Consider the following 25642-nt stretch of genomic DNA (forward strand, 5'->3'; position numbering starts at 1 on the left):
GAAGCGCAATGCTTATGCTTAGAACTGTGGAAACAATGACATGAGCACTTGATTGTGTTGTACAGTTTTAATACTAAAACCGCTGCAAGTTTACATCGACTCTTGGTTCCAAAACAATTAGCATCCAGGAGGATAAAAGCATTGAAACAAAGAGCACTCGGGGGAGTGGGAGGGGAGAACTAAGTTATGTAATTTCCCAGGAAGTTCAAAAATCTAAAATGAATTTATCTATTCTATGTCCCAATCCCACTACATAAGACATTGCAGACAAGGTCTACTCACTAATTGTGGGATTAATGGGATCAATAGATATATAGGACAAAAGACAGGTCACTGTCTGAATGGATTGTAAGTAAAGGGGAAGATATGAGCAACATGGTATTCTTCGAAGGGGAAGATTAAATACCAATATAGATGGGATGGAAGCCCTAAACAGACGAAAAGGGCTAACATATCACTAGAGATAGAATTTATTTAAGAATGTTGAAAGAGATTGTGAGGACATTTGTGAGGCATTGACAATGAAATTGATCAAACATTAGGAGCACAATATTAACTGGCAAACATCAGTCACAGTGGATTCAAGAGATGAGATCCTGTCTGACCAACCTTCTTGATTTCTTTCAGAAATTAAAATACCAATAAGTTTTTTTATTAATTGACAGGATGTGAGCGTCACTAGCCAGGCCAGCATTTATTGCCATCCCTAACTGCCCTTGAGAAGGTGGTGGTGAGCTGTCTTTTTGAACCGCTGCAGTACATGTGGTGTAAGTACACCCATAGTGTTGTTACAGAGGGAGATCCAGGATTTTGTCCCTGTGACAATGAAGGAACGGCGATATTTTTCCAAGTCAGGATGGTGAGTGACCTGGAGGGAAACTTCCAGGTGGTGGTGTTCCCATCTATCTGCTGACCTTGTCGTTTTAGGTGGTAGCAGTCGTGGGTTTGGAAGGTGCTGTCTAAGGAGCCTTGGTGAGTTCCTGTGGTGCATCTTGCAGACTGTATGCACTGCTGTCACTGTTCGACAGTGGTGGAGTGCGTGAATGTTTGTGATATTGGTGCCAATCAAGCAGACTGCTTTTTGTCCTGGACGGTGCCAAGCTTCCTGAGTGTCGTTGGAGCTGCATTCATCCTGACAAATGGAGAATCTTCCATCACACTCCTGACTTGCGCCTTGTAGATAGTGGTCTGGCTTTTGGGAGTCAGGAGGTGAGTTACTTGCCGCAGGATCCCTAGCCTCGGACCTGGTCTTGTAGCCATAGCATTTATATGGCTAGCCCAGTTCAGTTTCTGGTCAATGGTAACCCCCAGGATGTTGATAGTGGGGGATTGAGCGATGGTAATGCTATTGAATGTCAAGGGGCGATGGTATAGAAAGCCCTACAACATAAATGGTCCAGAATCACAGAGAGTGGAAATTCAGCTTCCTCAGCCTTCAATATGGCAGGCAGAATACACTTGCATATTTTCAGCTGCAAGAAGGTCACCTGTTATATCAGATAAGATAGTTTGCTGACATCAGAGGGATCATCGGGAACATTCAACTAATTTATGTAAATTCGGACTCTGCTTTTCTCCATTTTGGATCAGTCCAACATTTCCATTAGCACCTACTCAATTCACAGCACAACATGCCAAGGCCCTCCTATTTATTGGAATGTCATGTTAAGTGGTCCAGGAAGGCTCCTAATCAACCCAAATTAATAGGTGAACTGCTTCCCACCAACACCACCCACCCATCCTCTCACCCAGCCTCTGGCCCTCTCTTCAACATCCCCAGAGAATCACACCTACTACTGACAACCCCCATCATCGACCCAGGAACAATTTGCGTTGCTCTCCCAGTCACCAAGTTGCTCAGCAATCACACCTATGCCCCACCACCTCCACAACCTGGTAGCCCCTCCTTGTTCAATTACCTGAAGGCTGCTTCTAGCATCACAGCAACCTGATCTTCAATGATGCTTCATCAGGCATGCAAACTAGGAGCAGGAATAGGCCACTTGGCCCTTCGAGCCTGCTCTGCCATTCAATAAGATCATGGCTGATCTGATTGTAACTTCCCACCTATCTCCGATAACCTTTCAACCCCCATTGTTAATCAAGAATCTATCTAGCTCTGTCTTTAAAATATTCAAAGACCCTCCTTCCACTGTCTTTTGAGGAAGAGAGTTCCAAAGATTCACAACCCTCAGAGAAAAAATTTCTCCTCATCTCTCTTAAATGAGCGACCCCTTATTTTTAAACTGTGACACCTAGTTCTAGATTCTCCCATGAGGAAACATCCTCTCCACATCTACTCTGTCAAGACAAGTGGCATAGGCTAGATTTTAAGTTCCCCAGCTGGTGGAAATGAAGGGGTTGGAGTCCTGTAGGACATGAGAAATCCAGCCACTGCATTATCATATAATTTCCAGGTTTCCTGAGGAATTATCTTGAGCGGACTTGAAGCTTGAGTGTCTCCTTAAATACTAACATGCAATATGGATTCAGGAGTTGGGAGCACAACAGAATGAACTGACAAGAATAGAGTGTGCATGATCAAAGGGTGTACCTAATTTTTGTGATGCCTCCTCGGATGTGCTGTTGAGGGCTGTAAGGGATTGCAGGGGGATAGTGTTCCCTATGATGGAAAGATAACCTGCCACTGAAACCAAGAAGTCATGACTTGGAGGTTGCCCATGAGGTCAGCAGCAGGAGTTTGATGCCACAATCATGGATGCTATGCTAAAATCAGATTAAAATGACATAAGCAGGGCGTTCAACTACATCCTGCTGAATGTATCAACACGATCCAGGATAAAGCAGCCCATTTGATTGGCACCCCATCCACCACCGTCAACATTCACTCCCTCTACCACTGACGCAGAGTAGCAGCAGTGTGTACTATCTATAAGATGCACTGCAGGAATTCACCAAGGCTCCTCTGACAGTGCCTTCAAAACCCACGACCTCTACCACCTAGAAGGACAAGAGCAACAGATGCATAGGGACACCACCACCTGCAGATTCCCTTCCAAGTCACACACCATCATGACTTGGAACTATATTGTCATTGGGTCAAAGTTCTGGAACTACCTTCCTAACTTTGGGAGTGTTACTACAACACATGGACAGCAGCAGTTCATGAAGGTGGCCCATCACCATCTTTGCAACAGCAGTTAGAGATGGACAATTAATGCAGGCCTAGCCAGTGACACCCACATCCCATGAATGAATAATAAAAAAATCACACCAACTCCTCTTCATGCTTTCTCAAGCCTACTCCTGCATATCACTCCTAACAGCAGCTTACCTTGCAGGTACACTCATCCCTCTCCCTCTATGCACTTCCTCACATTCCCGTCAGTCCATACACAGACCCTCATCTTTACGCAGTGTCATGCCTCTCCCTCAGTCAACCATAACAAATGCTCTGCATCTATCCATTCAACATTGGCCAATACTCTCGATAATGGATCTCATCTAAGCCTCTTTGCAGAAGATGTGGGAGAGGCAGAGAACCAGAGATGGCCTTCCTGCCATCTTGCAACTAACTGTTGCAGAGGAGATGGTGCTGGACATCAGTGGAGGCTCAGCATACTTTGCTGTTGGAGATTGGGGGGGTGTCTCCCAGCTACCTAGTGACAAAATTAAAGATTAGTCACATGGCATACAGCACACACACAGTGATTTGATGTCAGCACCAAGCAAAATATCTCATGAGGTCTAAAGTAAAACAGTATAAATGACACCCATGTTAATTGGATTGGATCAGAGCTCTGAAATGGAAATCAGATGTAAATCTCCAAAGTTGCCACAGCAACCAAAGGTGTGAAAGTAACTTCTCAGCAAAATACTGTGATGCAGTTGCCCAGCTGAGGGTGTCAGTGCTTACCGGCATATTTCCTCATTCGGTCTTCAGCATCCTAAATTGCTGCTGTACTCTTGCTTTCACTGGCAAGCTCCGTGAACCCAGAAAACCCATGGACTTCAAATTGCAAAAGCCTTGCTCACATCCCTGTAATTGAACAATTAACCTATTTGAAATTGCAACCACCTTGGGAGGGGCAGGTTGTCTTGCACATAGCCTAATGTGCTGGAATTAAATGTAGAAGTTGGCAGGTTGAAGCTGGCTTTCAATCAGGTCAATTTCCCCAGTTTCCACAACCCCAACTGTTACCAAACCCATGTATCATGACACTAAATTCCAGCCCTTACACTCCACAGCTTTCTCACTTCATGGAAATGCCTGGGCCCCAATATCATGGAGAATATCGGGCATCATTTTGGTGCAATGATCGTGCCCTGTCTCCCTCCACACACCCACCCAAATTTCTAGGCCCATGTACCTAGACTTCCAAAAGGCATTTCCAGGGTTAGTTGTTGAGGCAGAAACTATGCCAACACTGAAGATTACATTGCATTCGTGAACAAAGGAAAACACTGACATGGATTGGTTGGAATGAATGACATGTTTCAGTATTGTAATTTCCATGTATTTCTATGGATCTGCTCTGAAGGCTAGTTATCCAAAACTTCATAATCTGTTATTTTCTCTGTATATTTTCAGCATTTTCTGTTTTTATGTCTGTAGTCACAATGGTCACTCAGATAGAAAATTAATTTTTTTAATGACAAACATAGGACTCCACCATAAACATTAACCAATTCAAAGTAAGTTAATTATCACTGTTCCCGAGTTAATTCAATGATCCAGAGTAGCCCAGAAGGTGGTTATTTTCTTGGAGTGCTATTGTTTCTTAAGTACTCTCAGCTGTTTGTACTTGAGGGCTGGATTCCAAAATCTGTGAAAACTTTTGAGTAGTTGAATTTTGACATTATAAATATTATCATTCACCAAGAGGTGATCCAAATTATGATTCAGAGGCAAATGGGAGTTACAAGCAAAACAACCAGCTGTTTCCGTCTCCACCCTTGTGGGCATGAATCCAAGGCACAGCTGCTTCTTGTAAAGTGAACAGAATGAGTGAAAAACACGTTCTTAGAGAAAAAAAGAATTTTATTTATATTGCATCTTTCCTCAGTACGGCTCAAAGCATTTGACATCCAATGAATTACTTCTGAAGCGCAGTCAATGTTATGTCAACAAAAGAAGCCACCTAAATAGTGCACAGAAAGATCCCACAAACAATATCATTGCTCTTATTTGTATAGCACTATATGCTCTTTTATCACCACATGCTGTGGCAGACAGGGTGTGCGTTTGATAAGATTAATACCAAACAAATCTGAAAGTTTAGGGATTCCTATTCACTATTCAACATAAAACTGTACCCCACAAACATCTCAAAAATCACTTAACACATCAATCACAATTACCCAGCAGTACAAAAGTAGATGCATTGCATTGATTACAAGCTAGCCTACTCTCCATGCTATAAAATCTAAGTGAATCTGAGGCAATATGATCACAGGCAAATGCTCATAAAATCAGTCTCGCTCATGCCATGTATCCTAGACTCACCAGTAATCTGCTGGCTGCCTATTATACCCTAACAATCCATAAAATTCTTTTACTTCGGGTGGCATATTTGATTATCAGCAGCCACAGGGAATTTCAGGGGTCTTTGGATGGTTAATTTTGGAAAAAAAGCTTTCAGCTGACAAAGTCTAACATCGCTAGATGCATTACTATTGAAGTTAAAACTTGGGTGACAGAATGTTAACCATATATTACAAAATTGATTGGTTTTAAATGCAAATATTACACTTAAATCATCTTCCCTTGCATCCATTTCATTTTGCCTGTTTTTATTTTACTTTTCTATTCTTTCAGAATGTGGGTGTCTTTGGCTAGGCCAGCACTGGCTACTCATCCCTAATTGCCCTTAAAATATACTCAATTCTGAATTTTTGAATTATTTTTCAAAGTTTAAAATACTTTTGCTTCCGTTTTCCTCAACAACTATAGAGATGAATGACATCCAGCTCGAGAACAATTTCTTCAGCTCATCTACATGCATAAAAATTTGCATGGTGACATTACATAATATCAATTTTTAAACATGCTTTTCAATCAAATAGGAAGCACTATAACTGGATAGATCACACTTCAAGTAGGCACCTCAAGTCAAAATGCAAGCATTAATCAGTAATCTGTTGAATGATGAACCTGCATAATGGGCTTCTTTCGTCTTATTCTATACCAAATAGCACTGATCAAGTAAACAGCACAATAGATGGACAATCAAAATACTGATAAAGGGTACAAGTAACCTGATCCCAAAAAAAAATCACACATACTAAAATGAATATGGATACACATGAAAACACAGCATAGATGTGATTTACTAAACAACTGTCAAAAAAGCGGCATCAGACACCACTAACTTGTTTACTCTCCCCTTTCCAATCTATTTCTCCAATGTACCCTTTACAATCTTTTTTATTATCCCACATTTCACAAACCCTGATTCTAATATTTAAACAGGCAGAATCTGATCTTTTGACAAAATCTGCATTTCAATTGCAACCCAAGGGAATGAGAAAAGAATATTCATAATACCTGTGTAAGATTTTACATCTGTTAAAGCTCTTAAGGATTAAGTTTTAAATGCTTGCTTTGAAATGCTACCTATAGGCCCTATATTTCTAAAACTCTGAATTAGCTAATGATTTTCACTAGTGCAATATTGAACGCAACCAAGCTTTGAGCTAATTGAGAGACTTTAACAGTGAATATTCGATGATGCATGAGGAAAAAAAAACTGCAAATAAATGCTGGAAACTTGTAGTTAAAAAAAAGCAAAGTTCCAGAAATGCACAACAGACTCATCAGCATTTAAAAAGGCAAAAAACTGGGATGTTTGGGGTCTACAACACTCTTCATCAGAATTCAGTTCCGATGCTCCTGAAACATTAACCGTCTTCATTCTAGAAACTGAAAGAGTGCCATATATTTCCAGTGTTTTTTGTCATTAATTTTGGTAAACATTCAAAACTGAATTTTTGAATCCAAAAATCCAATATTTGTCGTATTCATATTCCTAACACCTTTGTGTTGATTAAAGCTGGATTTTTAGCAAAATTCAGTTTAGGGTATTAGACTCTGCAATGATCATGATTTAACAAAGTAAGGATGCAGGATGTATGAAGAGTAGCATTATTGCGGCTTAGGAAAAATAAAAGAAAGCTGAGTAGTATTGCTGTGAGGAAGGTTGTAATTGAGGGAAATGCTGAAAGCTAGAAGTGAGAGGCATCATTTAACCATAACCTCTTTTGCACCCTCATGTTTAAGAGTATGGGAGCAGTATTCAATTAGTGGATAAATATGGGTTTTATAGAGTCAGGACATATGAATATACAAACTAGGAGTAGGCAACTCGGTCCTTCGAGCCTGCTCCGCTGTTCAATAAGATCATGGTTGATCTGACTGTGACCTCCCGCCTAACCCCGGTAACCTTTCACCCCATTGTTTATCAAGAATCTATCTACCTCAGCCTTGAAAACATTCGAAGACTCTGTTTCCACTGCCTTTTGAGAGAGTTCCAAAGACTCACTACCCTCAGAGAAAAAAAATCTTCTCATCTCTGTCTTAAATGGAAGACCCCTTATTTTTAAACAGTAGCCCCTTAAGTTCTAGATTCTCCCACAAAAGGAAACATCATCTCCACATCCACCCTGTCGAGGCCCTTCAGGATCTTTATGTTTTAATCAAGTACTCTTCTAAGTTCCAGCAGTAACAAGATTAGTCTGTCCAAACCTTGCTCATAAGATAACCCGCCCGTTCCTGGTATTAGTTTAGTAAACCTTCTCTGAACTGCTTCTAATGCACTTACATCCTTCCATAAATAAGGGGCTCTATACTGTACACAGTATTCCAGATATGGTCGCACTAGTGTCCTGTACAGCTGAAGCATAACCTCCCTACCTTTGTATTCAATTCACCATGCAATAAACAATAACATTGTTAGCTTTCCTAATTATTTGCTGGGCCTGCATACTAGCCTTTCGCAACTCAGGCACCAGGACACTGAGATCCCTCTGAACATCAGAGCTCAACAACTTCTCACCATTTAGATAATGCTTTTTTATTCTTCCAGCCAAAATGGACAATTTCACATTTGCCCACATTATACTCCATTTGCCAGATCTTTACCCATTCAAAGATGTTGATTGGAAAAAATGGCATTTTTTAAAATTCACTCACAGGATGTGGGCTTCGCTGGCTGGGCCAGCATTTATTGCCCTTGAGAAGGTGGTGGTGAGCTGCCTTCTTGAACCGCTGCAGTACACCCACAGTGCTGTCAGGAAGGGAGTTCCAGGTTTTTGACCCAGTAACAGTGAAGGAACGGCAATATATTTCCAAGTCAGGATGGTGAGTGACAAGGAGGGGAACTTCCAGGTGGTGGTGTTCCCATCTATCTGCTACCTTTGTCCTTCTAGATGGTAGTGATTGTGGGTTTGAAAGATGCTGTTGAAGGAGACTTGGTGAATTCAGGCAGTGCATCTTGTAGATGGTACACACTGCTGCTACTGTGCACTGGTGGTGGAGGGAGTGAATGTTTGTGGATGTGGTGTCAATCAAGTGAGCTGCTTTGTCCTGGATGGTGTCAAGCTTCTTGAGTGTTGTGGGAGCTGCTCTCATCCAGGCAAGTGGGGAGTATTCCATCACACTCCTGACTTGTGCCTTGTAGATGGTGGGCAGGCTTTGGGGATTCAGGAGGTGAGCTACTCGTTGCACAATTCCTAGCCTCTGACCTGCTCTTGTAGCCACAGTATTTATATGGCTAGTCCAGTTCAGTTTCTGATCAATGGTAACCCTCAGAATGTTAATAGTGGGGGATTCAGTGATGTTAATGCCATTGAACACCAAGGGGTGATGGTTGGATTCTCTTTTGTTGGAGATGGTCATTGCCTGACACTTGTGCGGCGCAAATGTTACTTGCCACTTGTCAGCCCAAGCCTGGATATCGCCCAGGACTTGCTGCATTTGGACTTCAGTATCTGAGGAGTCGTGAATGGTGCTGAACATTGTGTAATCATCAGCGAACATTCCCACTTCTGACCTTATGATGGAAGGATGGTCATTGATGAAGCAGCTGAGGAACACCTGCAGTGATGTCCTGGAGCCACTACCATCTTCCTTTGTGCTAGGTATGACTCCAACCAGTGGAGTACACCCCCCCCACCCCCCCACCCCAATTCCCATTGACTCCAGTTTTGCTAGGGCTCTTTGATGCCACACTTGGTTAAATGTGGCCTTGATGGCAAGGACAGTCACTTTCACCTCACCTCAGGAATTCAGCTTTTTTGTCCATGTTTGAACCAAGGCTGTAATGAGGTCATGAGCCGAGTTACCCTGGCGGAATCCAAACTGGGCATCAGTGAACAGGTTATTGCCAAGCAAGTGCCGCTTAATAACATTGTTGATGACCCCTTCCATTACTGATGGAGAGTAGACTGATGGGGCAGTAATTGGCCAGGTTGGATTTGTCCAGCTTTGTGGAGGAGGCCGAGATGGATCATCCACTCAGCACTTCTGGATGAGGATTGTAGCAAATGCTTCAGCCTTATCTTTTGCACTGATGTGCTATGCTCCTCCATCATTGACGATGGGGATATTTGTGGAGCCTCCTCCTCCAGTGAGTTTAATTGTCCACCACCATTCAAGACTGGATGTGGCAGGACTGCAAAGCTTAGATCTGATACATTGATTGTGGGATTGCTTATCTACCATTTGCTATTTAGCTATCACTTATGCTGTTTGGCACTCAAGTAGTCCTGTGTTATAGCGTCACCAGTTTGACACTTTTTTTAGGTACCCCAGGTGCTGCTCCTGGCATGCCCTCCTGTACTCTTCATTGAACCAGGGTTGATCCCCTGGCTTGATGGTAATGGCAGAGTGGGCCATGAGGTTACAGATTGTGTTTGAGTACACACCGCATAGTCATTGTGGAGTTCTGCTGCTGATGGACCACAGCGTCTCATGGTTGTCTAGTCTTGAGTTGCTCAATCTGTTCAAAGTCCATCCCATTGGCACAGTGGTAGTGCCACACAACACAATGGAGGGTATCCTCAATGTGAAGGCAGGACTTCGTCTTCACAATGACTATGCGGTGGTTACTCCTACCGATACTGTCATGGGCAGATGCATCTGTGGCAGGCAGGTTGGTGAGGATGATGTCAAGTATGTTTTTCCCTCACCACCTGCCGCAGACCCAGTCTAGCAGCTATATAATTTAGGACTCAGCCAGCTCGGTCAGTAGTGGCGCTACCGAGCCACTCTTGGTGATGGACATTGAAGCCCCCACCCAGAGTACATTCTGTGCCCTTGCCACCACCAAGTGGTGTTCAATATGGAGGAGCACTGATTCACCAGCTGAGGGAGAGCAGTACGTTGTTTCCTTGTCCATATTTGACCTGATGCTATGACACTTCATGCGGTCTGAAGTCGATGTTGAGGACTCCCAGGGCAACACTTTCCCGACTGTATACCACTGTGCTGCCACCTCTGTTGGATCTATTCTGCCAGTGGGACAGGCCATTCACAGGGATGGTGATGGTGGTGTCTGAGACGTTGACTGTAAGGCATGAGTCCGTGAGGATGACTATGTCAGGCTGTTGCTTGACTAGTCGATGAGACAGCTCCCCCAATTTTGGCACTAGCTCCCAGATGTTAGTAAGGACTTTGCAGGGTCAACAGGGCTGAGATTGCCATTGTCATTTCCAGTGCCTAGGTCAATGCTGAGTGTTCCGTTCAGTTTCATTCATTTTTCGTGACTTTGTAGCAGTTTGATACAACTGAGTGGCTTGCTAGGCCATTTCAGAGGGTATTTAAGACTCAACCACATTGCTGTGGGTCTGGAGTCACATGTAGGCCAGACCAGGTAAGGACGAAGATTTCCTTCCCTAAAAGGACATTAGTGAACCAGATGGGTTTTTACAACAATCGACAATGGTTTCATGGTCATCATTAGACTTTTAATTTCAGATTTTTATTGAATTCAAATTCCACGATCTGCTGTGGTGCGATTCAAACTCAGGTCCCCAGAGCATTACCCTGAGTGCCTGAATTACTAGCATGATAAAGACAAAACATCCAGAAGGCATTAGAAGAGTTATGGTGTTACATTTGAGATTAGACGATGTGGTGAGGCCAAGACCAACAGCCAAAAAAAGTAATGAGTAAAACCAAAGTTGAGTTGGTAGCAGTTGATTAGAGCTGCAAGAAATCTAAAGAAATTGTGACGAATCGAAACATTCAAGATATTCATGTTTAAACATCCCAGAGCTCAAACAGTAGAGATTCAGCCATTGCATTGTAAAGAATAGAGATTCCAGGCAGAGAGCAGGCAGCTTGAAGGAAGTAATTGAGTGCAGAGTGCAATCCATGGCAAAAGATTGAATACAGTCAGATAATGGGGGCAATATTAACTTTCGGTGATGTTGGATGATATATCTTTCCCAATTTTCCTCTCTATTGATCTCAATGGATGCAGCTGATCCAATATCAAAAGTTGAAATCATTCCCCATGATCAGAAGAGGTTACTGATCGTGAAGAAAAACTGTAGGAAAAGCCAGAACTCAAAGACACAGAGATAATCTTAATTTATTTCCTATTATGAACCATCAACATAACACAGATGCAGTAGTTTAAGAGTAACCAAGAAACCTATGAACACACAATGGTAACTTAAAATACACAGCGCCAGAGTTTGAAATGTATACTGCAACAACAAATGATTCCAAAGTTTTTGAAAGTTCCAAAGGTCCATTATCTAAACAAGATCACCACAGCCACATTGGAAACTCTAGCTAGTGTCAGGACTTAAGTTGATGGCTAATTTAATCACCATGCGAATCTTCTGCTCATCAATGTGGGAAATAAAATGCTTTAAATTTCAATCGCCCATTGTTATCCTCGAGTAATTATAGGTCAGCTGTAGCATAATAGAGTTTCAATTCACCATGACCCAACAACATACCTTAGCTCCAGCCTCTGAAATGCACACTGTACTGAACCAGTATGACAATATATCTTGATGAGATTGCAGGTTATTGCCAAATAAAGAACAGTCGACTTATCTCCAGTGATTAATAGATTGAATCTGCTCAAAATCATTTTATGTAAAATTTGGGTTGAATTTGAACTCAGGTCACAGAGGTGAGTTACAACTCTCCAAAATGATGAATAATTTGAAAATTAACTTTAATGGCAAACCTTGACTTGCTCCCATTATGTATTTTTATTTATGTCGATATCGCAGTTGACAAATAGGTCTTGGATTTCTGAATTCCCTTACACCTATAATTGGTAGACAACAGATACTCAAAAATTACACGATATATTATCTGGTTATCCTGAAGGCCCATTCAGCTGCAACACAATTGTAAGTTTAGGTAGCTTGGCAAGTCTTTGCTACACTGTTTAGGAATGTTATCTCATTCAGTTGCTGAGCAGGCATATAATAAACTTTACAGCACTGTCCTGGTATAATTTTAAAAAGGGCCCAAATGAATGAAAAGTCATAAACAAGTGTTTTCTGCCAATTTATATTCATTGAAGTTAGAAAAGCAGAAAACCTGCGGAGGATAATTACCATTCACCTTCTTTTCAGGATATGATCTGTTATCCCAAAAGGGAAGTGCAGGAAGGAAGAACAGCGAACAAGCTGATAAGACAAGCAACTTCACCCGTGGAGAAGCTGGTACAGCAGTATCATCTCTCAAGGATTCAGCGATGAACAAAGATCATTATGAATCAATCTCTATCTGCCAAATGTCTACTATTGTAATATCTTGATCCAGTTGAGATATGCATCTGTTCTAATGAAAATAATTTATTTAAAACAAGTCAGACATGAAGTCACACAGCATCTATGGAGACAACAGATAAGCTAACAATTCAGATACAGCTGTTCATCAGATAAAACAATTAATCTATTTTTTTTAAAAACATCTTCAAAGTTGAAAACAAAATCTGTTTTGAAGCTGTTTTTCTTTTAAACGTAAGGCACCATCTATCTATATAATTAAAATGTTGGCAACTGGTCCAGAGAATTTCACATCTCAGAAGCCTTTGCAGGTTGTGGAAAAATGTCCATTGTGCAAAAATATCATGATTTATTGAACATTAAAACCATTTGTTCCATTGACTAACCACCAACCAATCTAAAGCAGTTATAAAACATTCTAATCGGTAAGCATTTATAAAAAAACCAGAAGTATCAACCGCGACAGAGCAAACTAAATTTATGCACTTTTGAGCATCCATTTCATTCCCTACTCATCTACCTATATTAAAAAAAATTTAACATGAATGTTAAGAATTAAACATCAAAAAACTCAAAGCTTATCCATATGACCTTAAAAACGCTACTAAGATTCATGCTGATTTCTGCTTCATTACATCTTGGTTTTTCGTGATCCTTCGCAATTTAAAGTGACCTGCTCCCTGTTCCATGCATGCTTGCATGCATGAACAATTTCTCTGTTATTCTGATGTTGCAATGTACTATCAATTCAAAGCAAATGCGGACCACTGCATGTATGATTTTAGCATATACATGTATAACAAGAGTTCTCAGCTGGTGCAGTATTTTCATCACATAGATTGCTTGTGCATAGCTATCAAGAAAATTTCAAACATTTCCCATCCACACCTATTGTAATGCTGAAAATTAAAGGCTAGAATCGCATTTGGATTTTTTTTTATTTTGAACAAAACACTAAGTTACTTAAACATTAAATCTAACAATTACTTTTTGATTCAAATTTTCATTTTATCAAAAAAATTAAAGGCAACATATTTCAAGGATTCCTTACCTTTACACATATACAAATATATTTATATATATATTTATGTTTATATGTATATATACACAAAGCAAAATTTTACAAAGTTGTTTTGAAACTATGTACATGGTGAGGCTATATTAAAATTATTGCCAGTTTTCCAAGCCACCATATTTCATACACATTTACTTAAATCACATAACTTAATTAAAAAAAAACAAATAGATAAACCATGCCTTAAGCAAAGCAATTAGTACTCTACCATTATTTTCTTTTTTGAGAATATTTTGTCACCTATTCCTCAAAATTCTTTTACACTTCGACTCATTCTTTTAAATGATTATCGTTTGTTAATAGACTAAATGAAAATGGTAATCAGTAGTCATTTCTCCCTGAAAACATTAATGATAATTTATCCTGCATCATTAGTTAACAGAGACAGTAAACAATCAAAAAGTCAAATCATATAGCTTTCGTTTGCAAAATATTTACCATTTTCTGAACTAGGTTATGCATTAGGTACAGCCAAAGAGGATTAAAAGAAAATGAAAATTACCTGGAATTTAGAAAAACTATATTGGACTTATTCAGAAGCCAATGTTTTGCAAACCATACTCTGGATCATTGTGCAGTATTACATTAGTCATAGTGTAGTCTGACAGTACAATTTAAACCACATTTCGGAATGTAGATCTATCCAGAGACATGCATTCAAATAACAGTTTTAATCTGGATAAACATTGAATATTTGCACATAACGGACACATTCATCTGGAGACACCAAGCATCCTCAGTTAGATGGATCCGACACAAGTAATGACTGTTTGCTCTCCAGCTGGTAAAATGGTCATCCGCCAATAATCTGAATTTGCATAAACTGTATTTTATGAAAATCAAATAATTACAATTAATTCAAAGTTTGTCAAAACAGCTTTATTCAGTAATATAAAAGCAAAATACTGCGGATGCTAGAAATCAGAAATAAAAACAGTGCTGGAAGTGCTTAGCAGGTCTGGTAATGTCCATGGAGAGAGAAACAGAGTTAATGTTTCAAGTTGACTACGACTTTTCTTCAGAACTTTACACAGTTGTTAGGATGTGGAACTTGCTACCACATGGGTTAGTTGAGGCAAATACCTCAGATGCATTTAACGAGAGAGAAAAAAAGATGTTGATTGGATGCAATGGAGCAAGAAGGGGAAAGCAACTCATGAGGAGCTTAAACCTCCTGAACCAAGTGGCCTATTTCTGCACTGTAAATGCTCTGTAATACTATGTAAGTATACAATCATTTTAGTAGTTTACACAGGAGACAAGGCAAGGCAAACCTACTCTGGAGGTTTGAACCAAATAGTATAAATCTAACAGCAGCACAAAAGAAAATAATTTAATGAAAGAGAAATTATATTTACATGGCAAGGCCTTTTGTTTGGGAATTGTGTGTATAGAAGTGCCAGCAGCCAACATTAGAGAGAACAATGAAGGAATAGTAACTGTGCTGGTACAACTCCAAATAATTCAAATACACCTCAAAATATATCTGTACACCATCTTGAGATGCTTGCTGTTGTACACAGCTTACTTTGTCTTGGACAGTGTAAACAACAAAAAAGTACTGTCTGCTATTTAAAATGAAACAGATTCTCTGTCAAAGAAAAAGCTATTTTAAATCTCAATGCTTTCAAATTATGGCTTTAAAAACATACTAGGAAGGGACAGAAGTAAATGTTCATCTGTCTTCAACACAAATCACACAATTCACAGGGTATTTGGTGTAAAGATGTATTGTTCTTCATTTAATAAGACAGGTTAAGGGGCAATTATACATTTTGTAGAGGAATGGGGACAATCGAAGAGCAATATACACAGGATTGTAACATTAAAAATATAGTGACAAAGAATTTTTATTAACAATGTTGCGTTTTTTTCTAACTCAGAACAATAAATGGTAAGGATGAGAAAAGTAGAATCCTCTCACCAAAACTCATCCATCTATTTAATATTAATAGTTTTTAATTTTTCATCTCAACAGTAAATGCTCATGATTATACGAAGGAAGCAGACTGGGAGATAGACTGAATTAATGACTTTCAGTAATCTGGTCATTTTAACCGCGTACCTCATTTCAGCTACTCATGCTATAGGATTCTGTAGGCTAGACATTCCACTGCTCCGTGCTTATTTTTTGGTGGATTCCTGGTATTTGGTCCCATCTGAGACAGCTGTACCTACTGATGTCATTAGATACACGCTCACTGGGTGTCAAAAAGGGGAAATCCCACCGCTGCCACATTCTCCTGCCATTTGCACTATTTGAATGTTGGACACATGGCCACTTGTAAAGCCCAGGTGCCCAACATTTGGGGGTCAGCACAGAGGGTCTGGGGCAAACTGACAAGGAAGTTTTGCAAATGCACTCCAAGTGCAGCTGTGCTCAGGCCCATTAGTGAAATGCAAAATATTTAGGCAGGAAAAAAAGTTTTGATATAGGCGGTTCTCAGCCACCTGTTTCTCCAACTGTGCTAAGCCTCTGCGATCTGCCACAGCAGCACTCCATCCCCACAGTGGTGCAAACTGGATCAGTAAGGCATCACCAGGGAAGGCAGAAATCTCTACACTGGAGGTGCACCCCAATCGAGTTCTGAGGTGCCAAGGTGTGCGAAAACCAAAGCTAGTATCTCCACTGGCATTATTTACAACCGAAGAATCAAAAACAAACTTGAACAGAATGATTCAAAATAAAAGTTTGTAGCAGATTGATTTATTAAAACTTTTTAAAAGGGTATGTTATAAATGTTACATGGTTTGCTTCCTGTAGCCTGTGAACAGGGAGAACTTAGAAAAGATAATTTGTCCTCTAAGTTTGAACAATAAGGAGCACAAAAAGCAAGTAAATTTGATTACATACCAATATCGCCTTCTCCGAGCAGGACTAAAAAGGAGCCACACTGCTCTGCACATTTCTCAGAGGCATTAATGTGAAGTTTCAGATTACCTCCACCTACAAACAGCCAGCTGTGCCCAACCTGGAGCTGGTGAGACTAGAGCAGAAAGGAGGTACATTAAGATCAGGTAGCATTACACAACATTAGTCGAGCTACTTTAATTCCCTAAAGCAGGCATTCCCTTAAACAGAACACCAAGTCTCTTTAAACCTGCTTTTTTCAAGGTGTCAGTTGGTTACTGGTCTTTTATGGTGATCCTTCCCTGCTGAATTGTTGAAAATTAGAAGCAACAAAGAGTTCAGAGCTGTATCCCAACAAATTTAGACAATCTGTATTTTAATTCTTTAATTCTAATTGGCCTGGAATTTCCTCAAACGGTGTAACTGTTAAGCCGAAATTTACACCAACATTGCCATGGGCAGCTAACGCTAAGATTTCCTGAGAATCTAGTAACATATGCTGCAACCTAAAATCCAGCATAAAATAGGCAGAAATCAGCCTAAATAATCAGGGCCTGAGGAAAGTTAGAACTTGTATCACATTCATTGCTTTAAGTAAGAAAACTAAATTAAAGATTTGAAGCCATCAAATCATCCCTTATGCACATCAACAACCACATAAGTTTAAGAAAATGCAATCATGGAAGCTTTTCAATACTTAATGCAACTTGTTCAGAGGCTGTAAAAATGTGTTCCAAGATCCAGAAAACACTGTGCACATCTCATTGAAAAAAAATTAAAAAAAGAGAACACCAGAATATGAGCTGAATTCAGAACTGGCATAAATGCAGTAAACTCCTGTTCTCGATCCTTTCTGCACAGCGGTGGAGCTACATTAATGAGCAGTGCAGGATTTCAGTGCAAGTTTCATTCAATGACAAAGGTAGAGGAAATTCAGGTCTTTTGCACCAAAAAAAAACAGCATTATGCTGCTGTTTTGGTGCATGCATTCAGGAAACTCCGGGCCATTCTATTTTAATGGATGAGAAAAGGGCAAACATTGCTGCAGCTCAAAATCTTGTTTATTTCAAATTGTTTTCTCAGCTTTGTGAAAGTAAAACTATAAGCATACAGCGAAGCCTACTGAGCGTACTAAGGGAAACGAGCCTTCACTGGAATGTTGAGAGTTCTGTCTCAATCTCCACACCCACCCCAACCTCGTTTCAGCTGGTCTATTTCATAATGCAGACCTGTAAAACTTGCAAGAAACGTCAGTTTTCACAATGCTTTGTACCTCCATTTCAATAGTTTTTAAATTGGCTGCGTTTGCTGTGCAGTTCTAGAGTTTTTCTGCCATGTTTACAGGCTCTCAAAACATTTCTATCTGAAATCTGCAGAGGTTACCACAGGCAAGTAAGGGTTAAATCTGGGACTTTTTAATCACTCGCTGACAACACACCCAGGTGTGAGATTAATACTGTGTTCTTGCTGATATATCAGTAAACCCAGACTTTACAAGGTTTTGTGGAACCGATACTTTGTCTGACCGTTTGTGTCTCACTGCCCTAACTCACTCCGTCTCTCACTCCTGCCCTCTCTCTTTTTTCGTCCTTGTACTGTATAACAAAGTGGGATGCTGTTACTGAAGGGCCAGAGCAATATTTGTTTTCATATTAATTAAACATGTTTCCGTTTAAAGACTTTCTGGCAGGCTGGGCACAGGACCAGCTGGGTGCAGCAAAGTGATGTCTGCGCAGACGGCCATATTGCATAGACAGGGGACAGTGTTTTAAATTACATCTCAGTAATGCTGATTAGGTTCACTGATGCCGTTACTTACGATGAATTTAATGAAACACAAAAAAGTTACTGGAATTTTTACTTTGATTCCATTAACAAGAATGATTCCTGTAATCAACAATTTCTTTAAAATTGACTTAACTGCATCCTATACAAAAACTGCATCCTATACAAACAATAGTACAAACGCCTTCCTTACGTACAAAATTGAAAGACTGGATTACAAATCTGATTAGACAAATAGAATCGCAGAATTGTTACAGCGCAGAAGGAAGCCACTTGGCCCATTCTTTCTCCACTGGCTTTCTGAATGAGTAACTCACCTAGTGCCATTCCCCCACCTTTTCCCCGTAGTCCTGCACATTCTTCCTTTTCAAACAAAAATCTAATTCCCTTTTGAATGTCTCCATCGAACATGCCTCCACAATAGTCTTGGGCAGAGCATTCCAGCCCTCAACCACCCGCTGGGTGAAAAAGGTTTTCCTCATGTCACGTTTGTTGCTTTTGCCAATTACTTTAAAATCTGCTCCCTCTCGTTCTCAGTCATTTCACAAGTGGGGAACATTTCTCCCTATCTGCTCTGTTCAGACCCTCATGATTTTGAATACCTCTACCAGATCTCCTCCCAGCCTTCTCTTCTCCAAGGAAAACAGACCCAACTTCTCCAATCTATCTATCTTCATAACTGAAGTTCCTCATCCCTGGAACCATTCTCGTGAATCTTTTCTGCACTCTCTCCAATGCGTTCACATCTTTCCTAAAGTGCGGTGCCCAAAACTGGATGTAATACTCCTGTACAAGTTCAACATAACCTCCGTGCTCTTGTACTCTGTGCTCCTATTAATAAAGCCTAGCATACTGTATACTTTACTAATCACTTTCTCAACCTGTCCTGCCACCTTCAATGACTTATGCACATATACATGTAGGTTCCCCTGCTCCTGCAACTCCTTTAGATTTGCACTCTTTATTTTATATTGTCTCTCCTATCAAAATGAATCACTTCACATTTCTCCACATTGAACTTCATCTGCCACCTGTCCAGACATTTCACCAAAATGTCTATGTCCTATACTACACTATCCTCCTCACAGTTCACAACACTTCCGAGTTTTGTATCATGTGCAAATTTTGAAATAGTGCATTTTCAGAAATATGATGGCATTTACTCGTTTAAAAAACTCAAATACATAGTTAAGGAATTGGAAGAGGCCGAAACATAGGAAAAGGAGTACACCATTCAGCCCCTCAAGCCCATTCTGCCATTCAGTTAGATTATAGTTGATCTGTACCCCAACTCCATTTACCTGCTTTTGCTCCATATCTCGATATCCTTACCCAACAGTTATTCTCAATCTTGAACATTATTGAGTCAATATCAGTGTGTGTGGAATTGCTTCCCAATTTCACTCCTAAATGGCTAAGCAATAACGTTGAGATCTTGTCTCCTTGTTCTGTATTCCCTCACCTGGATTAGATCACTTGTCATCTTTCTATTCTCAGGGAAACAAAAGTCAAATTTCTGCAACCCATGCTCATAACTTAGTCCTTTTATGTCCCAAAATCATTCTGATGTACCCCTCCAAAGCCAACATATACTTCCTGAGATGGAGTAGCCATAATGAACTCTATTATGGGGTCAACCGAAGTATTATTTTCTCTCCTCTCTATTCCAGACCATTTGAGTTAAAGGCCAACATTCCAATCATCTTTCAGGGTACATTTTGTACCTGTGCACTAGCTTTTATTTATTTGTATAGATGGACACCCAAATCCCTGTGATCCTCCATTGTTGCTAGTCTTTCACTATTTAGAAAATATACTGATTTAACATAAAAGCAAAAAAGTGCGGATGCTGGAAATCCAAAACAAAAACAAAAATACCTTGAAAAACTCAGCAGGTCTGACAGCATTTGCGGAGAGGAACACAGTTAACGCTTCTACTCTCTGCAGATGCTGTCAGACCTGCTGAGTTTTTCCAGGTATTTTTGTTTTTGTTACTGATTTAACATGCTTGGGTGCAAAGTGAATGATCTCACACTAAGTTCTATCTGCCAGTTTTGCCCACTCACAATCGGTTTATGTCCTTATATAACTTCCTGCCCAATCTGTACAATTTACTATGCCTCTTGACAGGCTGTCATCTTCAAACTTGGCTATAAAACACTATTTGTTCAAAGTCATGGTGAAATGTTGAAGCCCTGGGTACAGATCCCTGGGGAAACATCATTCATCATATCCAACCAGAGTACCTTCTCTATATCCCAATATATTTCTAAAATGTCTTACTGTTAACTTTGATATCCCTTGAACAATTCCTTATGTTTCTATTTTGCATTTCTTATTATTTCATAGTTCTGCGCGTCTACTGGCCTTCCACTTTGTGTAAGCCTTTTCTGATATTGTCCCTCATCTCATTTATTGGCCTAATTGTACAAGGGGAAATTTTGCCATTTGGAGACATATACTGGTTTTGTATTATACCAAATGCTTCTTTGTTATTTCCCACCTTTTGTTTGGAGGTTTAGTCATTGACAATTCAGCCTAGACTACTACAATCAATTTATTTCTATTCCCTTTGAAGCTTGCCTTACTTAAATTTAAAATCTTGGTTTGTGACTCTCCCTTCACTCTCTGAATTTATTATGCTTGCTGTTCACAAGACTGATGAAAACATTAATTAATCATACAAAAGCATTTCAGAGCATTAAAGTAAATGTAACACCAAGGAGCTTTTTCTCCAGGTGCCCTCTAGGTGCAGGGCATCCTGAAGGGGGAGGGTGATAAGGCAGAGGTCACGGTACATGTTGGTACCAATGACATAGGTGGAAAGTGGGCTGAGGTCTTGCATCAAGAATTTAGGGACTTAGGCAGTAGACTAAAAAGCAGGACCTCTCGGGTTGTAATCTCTGGATTACTCCCAGTGCCATGTGCTAGCGAGCACAGAAATAAGAGAATAGCGCATATGAATACATGGCTTAAGAGTTGGTGCAGGAGGGAGGGTTTTAGATTCCTGGATCACTGGGGCCGTTTCTGGGGAAGGTGGGGCCTGTACAAGTGGGACGGTCTACATCTGAACCAGAGTGGGACTAACATCCTTGTGGGTGGGTTTGCTAGTACTGTTGGGAGGAGTTTAAACTAATTCGGCGGGGGAGAGGACACAATGTTAGCAGAAAAGGGACACATCATAATACAGTAGAACAATCAAGTAAGAGGGAATACAACTACATTAGGTTTCAAGGGAGCAAGGCTGGATGGCCTTTACTTTAATGCCAGGAGTATTAAAGGTAAAATAGATGAGTTAAGGGTGAGGACTGACATGTGGAATTGTGATATAGTAACCATCACAGAGACATGGTTGAGGGAGGAGCAGGATTGGCAGCTCAACATTCAGGAGTATAGAATCTTCAGGCGAGACAGGGGAGGGGGTAAAAGAGGAGGAGGCATTACATTATTAGTTAAAGAGTCAGTTACTGCAGTAAGGAGAGATGATAACTTGGAGGGGGCATCGAATGAAGCTTTGTGGATAGAGTTTAGGAATAAAAAAGGGGCAGCCACGTTGTTAGGTGTTTATTATAGACCCCCTGAAAGTCAGCGGGAAATTGAGGAGAAAATATGTGCACAATTTGCGGAGGTATGTAAAAACAATAACAACAGGGTAATTATATTAGGTGATTTCAACTTTCCCAACATTAATTGGGATAGACATGGTGTTAAGGGCTTCGATGGAGGGGATTTCTTGAAATGTGTACAGGAGAACTTTTTAGGTCAATATGTAGAGGGTCCAACAAGGGACGGCGCAGTGCTGGACCTAATTCTGAGGAATGAAGCCGGACAGGTGGCTGAGGTGGTGGTAGGGGAGCATTTTAGTGATAGCGACCACAACATGGTACAATTTAAGCTTGTTATGGACAAAGAAATAGACAATTTGCAAAAAAATGTTTTGGATTGGGGAAGAATGGATTTTAGTAAAATAAGGCAAGATCTGGCCAAGGTAGACTGGGAACAGCTACTTGTGGGGAAATCTACAGAAGAGCAGTGGGGGGTGCTCAAAAAGGATATGGGGAGGGCACAGGCTCAACATGTTCCCTCTAGGGTGATAGGAAGGAGCAACAAGCCCAGAGAGCCATGGATGACCAGGGATATTCAGGATACGATGAGAAGGAAAAGAGAGGCTTTTAGCAGGTACAAGGTGAGCAAATCAGTGGAGGCATTAGTGGAGTACAGAAAGTGCAGGGTGGAGCTTAAGAAAGCAATTCGGAGAGCAAAGAGGGGAAATGAGAAAGCTCTGGCTGGTAAAAGTAGGGAAAATCCCAAGATATTCTACAAGTATATCAATGGGAAGAGGATAACCAGGGAGAGTAGGGCCCATTAGGGACTAAGGGGGCAATCTATGGGTGGAGGACATCAGTAGAGTGCTGAATGAATACTTCACAACCGTCTTCACCCAAGAGAATGAGGATGAAGGTATGGAACTCGGGGAGAGAGACTGCGAGGTTCTAGAGCAAATTGATATAGGGAGTGACAAAGTATTGGAGGTGGTGGCAGGCTTAAAAGTGGACAAATCTCCAGGTCCAGATGATTTGTGTCCCAGGCTGCTGAGGGAGGCAAGGGATGAGAATCTGACCCAAATTATTAATTCTTCTCTGGCCACGGGGGAGGTGCCAGAGGACTGGAGAACAGATAATGTGGTTCCGCTATTTAAGAAGGGTTTTAGAGATAAGCCAGGGAACTACAGGCCAGTGAGTCTCACGTCAGTGGTAGGGAAACTACTGGAGAAAATTCTGAAGGAGAGAATCTATCTCCACTTGGACAGGCAAGGTTTGATCAGGGATAGTCAGCATGGCTTTGTCAGAGGGAGGTCATGCCTAACAAATTCAATTGAATTTTTTGAGGAGGTGACCAGGTGTGTAGATGAGGGTAATGCAGTTGATGTAGTTTATACAGATTTCAGCAAAGCCTTTGACAAGGTCCCACATGGGAGACTTATAAAGAAGGCAAATACACATGGGATACAGGTTACTTTGATAAGGTGGATTCAAAATTGGCCTAGTTGTAGGAGACATAGGGTGATGACAGAAGGATGCTTTAGTGACTGGAAACCAGTGTCCAGTGGCGTACCACAGGGATCTGTGCTGGGTCCCCTATTATTTGTCATTTATATAAATGACATAAATGACTATGTGGGGGTAGGATTAGTGAGTTTACGGATGACACAAAGATTGGCTGGGTGGTTAATAGTGAGGTTGAGTGTCTTGGGCTACAGGAAGATATAGACGGGATGGTCACATGGGCAGATAAGTGGCAGATGGAATTTAACCCTGATAAGCGTGAGGTGATACACTTTGGAAGGAGTAATTTGACAAGGAAGTATTTAATGAACGGCATGACACTAGGAAGTTCTGAGGAACAAAGGGACCTTGGCGTGTGTGTCCATAGATCTCTGAAGACGGAGGGGCGTGTTGGTGGGGTAGTGAAAAAGGCATATGGGACACTTGCCTTTATCAATCAAGGCATAGATTACAAAAGTAGGGAGGTCATGTTGGAGTTGTATAGAACCTTGGTGAGGCCACAGCTGGAGTACTGTGTGCAGTTCTGGTCGTCACATTATAGGAAGGATGTGATTGCACTGGAGGGGGTGCAGAGGAGATTCACTAGGATGTTGCCTGGAATGAAACATTTAAGTTATGAAGAGAGGTTGGATAGACTTGGGTTGTTTTTGTTGGAGCAGAGAAGGCTGAGGGGCATGGACAGGGTGGATAGGGAGCAGCTGTTCTTAGTTGAAGGGTCAGTCGCAAGGGGGACACAAATTCAAGATGAGGGGCTGGAGGTTTAGGCGGGATGTGAGGAAAACCTTTTTACCCAGAGGGTGGTGACGTTCTGGAATGCGCTGCCTGGGAGGGTGGTGGAAGCGGGTTGCCTCGCATCCTTTAAAAAGTACTTGGATGAGCACTTGGCACGTCATAACATAAGGCAATGGGCTAAATGCTGGTAAATGGGATTAGGTAGGTAAGTCAGGTGTTTCTCAAGTGTTGGTGCAGACTCGATGGGCCGAAGGGCCCCTTCTGCACTGTGTGATTCTGTGAAAAGACTAGTAAGCAAAAATATGCTTGTTTTTCAAATATTATAAATCATGAATGCTTCAGGTAGCTGTTTTACAAGAATAGAAAATCAAGTTTTTTTAAAATTAATTATTCAGTCGCAAAACACAAAGCTCTTATATCAATCTTCCTTACCAGGAGTTGGAATGGAGAGCCACGACTAGGTGCTATTAAACATTTCTTCAGAGATACTTTATTCTCAAAAGGCAACATGCTTGAATTGGGAAAAAGTGTTCGAAGAATATGCATCCCATTTATACGTTGTTTTCTCCTGATTATAATGGAGAAAGTTAAATTTGATTATTGTTCAAATATACAGATTATATATCTAATTATTGCATTATTTATGGATAATAAAAATGGTTCAAGTGTCTGGCAAAGAACAAAATTAATGAACGTTTTCAACAATTACCAGTTATAATTTAGAATTGCCAGTATGCAGATGGTGACTAAAGCCTGAGAAAGCTATTTAACACCTTGAAATCATAGTTTCAATAACTCATTATATTTTTACTCATGTTTGAAAACTCATGGTTTCACAACATTCAAATCTGATTCATGCTTCTCCCTTCCTACCAGTGTGTTACCAGAGTTCACACCTTGACCAGTGGTATGATTTGCCATACAATCTTGGACTCTGATAGAAAATGGGACATCCTAAGATTATAACATGAGACCAGGGGGTTTTCCTGGAAGGCAAAACGTGTGATCTTTTCAAATGATAGGCAAGTAGGTATTTTAAAAAATTAACTTTTTAAAAATTAAATTACATGATTTCTGTATATAATTTCTGAGATGGTGAAACCAATGGCATTATGCTAAAATTTAATGCCTCGATTAGCATGACTTGTGAGCAACTATCCTTGCTAGTGTCACGTGATGAGGAATGGGGAATTTCCATGCTAATAGAGTGCTACATGGATTGACCAGGGATTTCAGTAACTTTCTATTCAACCAATTTTATAGCAAATATTCCTTTTCACAGAAGATATTTTGATTAACCATCTAAGGGTGCAGATTAGCTCCAGTGCCTACTCTTGTACTATTACGAGTTATTCTATCTACTTCTGTCAGAAATTCGCACATTAAATTCAGGTGTACGGTGTACAAATTCTC

General features: G+C 40.5%; 1 protein-coding gene across 1 annotated transcript in view; it reads right to left on the bottom strand.

Annotated features, from left to right (window-relative positions):
- Positions 1-14008: 14008 nt before the first annotated feature.
- c8h6orf89 (chromosome 8 C6orf89 homolog) overlaps positions 14009-25642 on the bottom strand; it is a 38739-nt gene continuing 27105 nt past the window's right edge. The window contains exons 5-7 of the mRNA XM_078546638.1: positions 24662-24797; positions 16650-16782; positions 14009-14618 (exon numbers count right to left, since the gene is read on the bottom strand). Of these exons, the coding sequence (XP_078402764.1) occupies positions 14536-14618; positions 16650-16782; positions 24662-24797 (352 nt within the window). The 3' untranslated portion in view covers positions 14009-14535. The remainder of the gene's footprint in view (positions 14619-16649; positions 16783-24661; positions 24798-25642) is intronic.

The sequence above is a fragment of the Cetorhinus maximus genome, chromosome 8 (assembly GCF_964194155.1).
Source record: "Cetorhinus maximus chromosome 8, sCetMax3.hap1.1, whole genome shotgun sequence".
Classification (NCBI taxonomy): domain Eukaryota; kingdom Metazoa; phylum Chordata; class Chondrichthyes; order Lamniformes; family Cetorhinidae; genus Cetorhinus; species Cetorhinus maximus.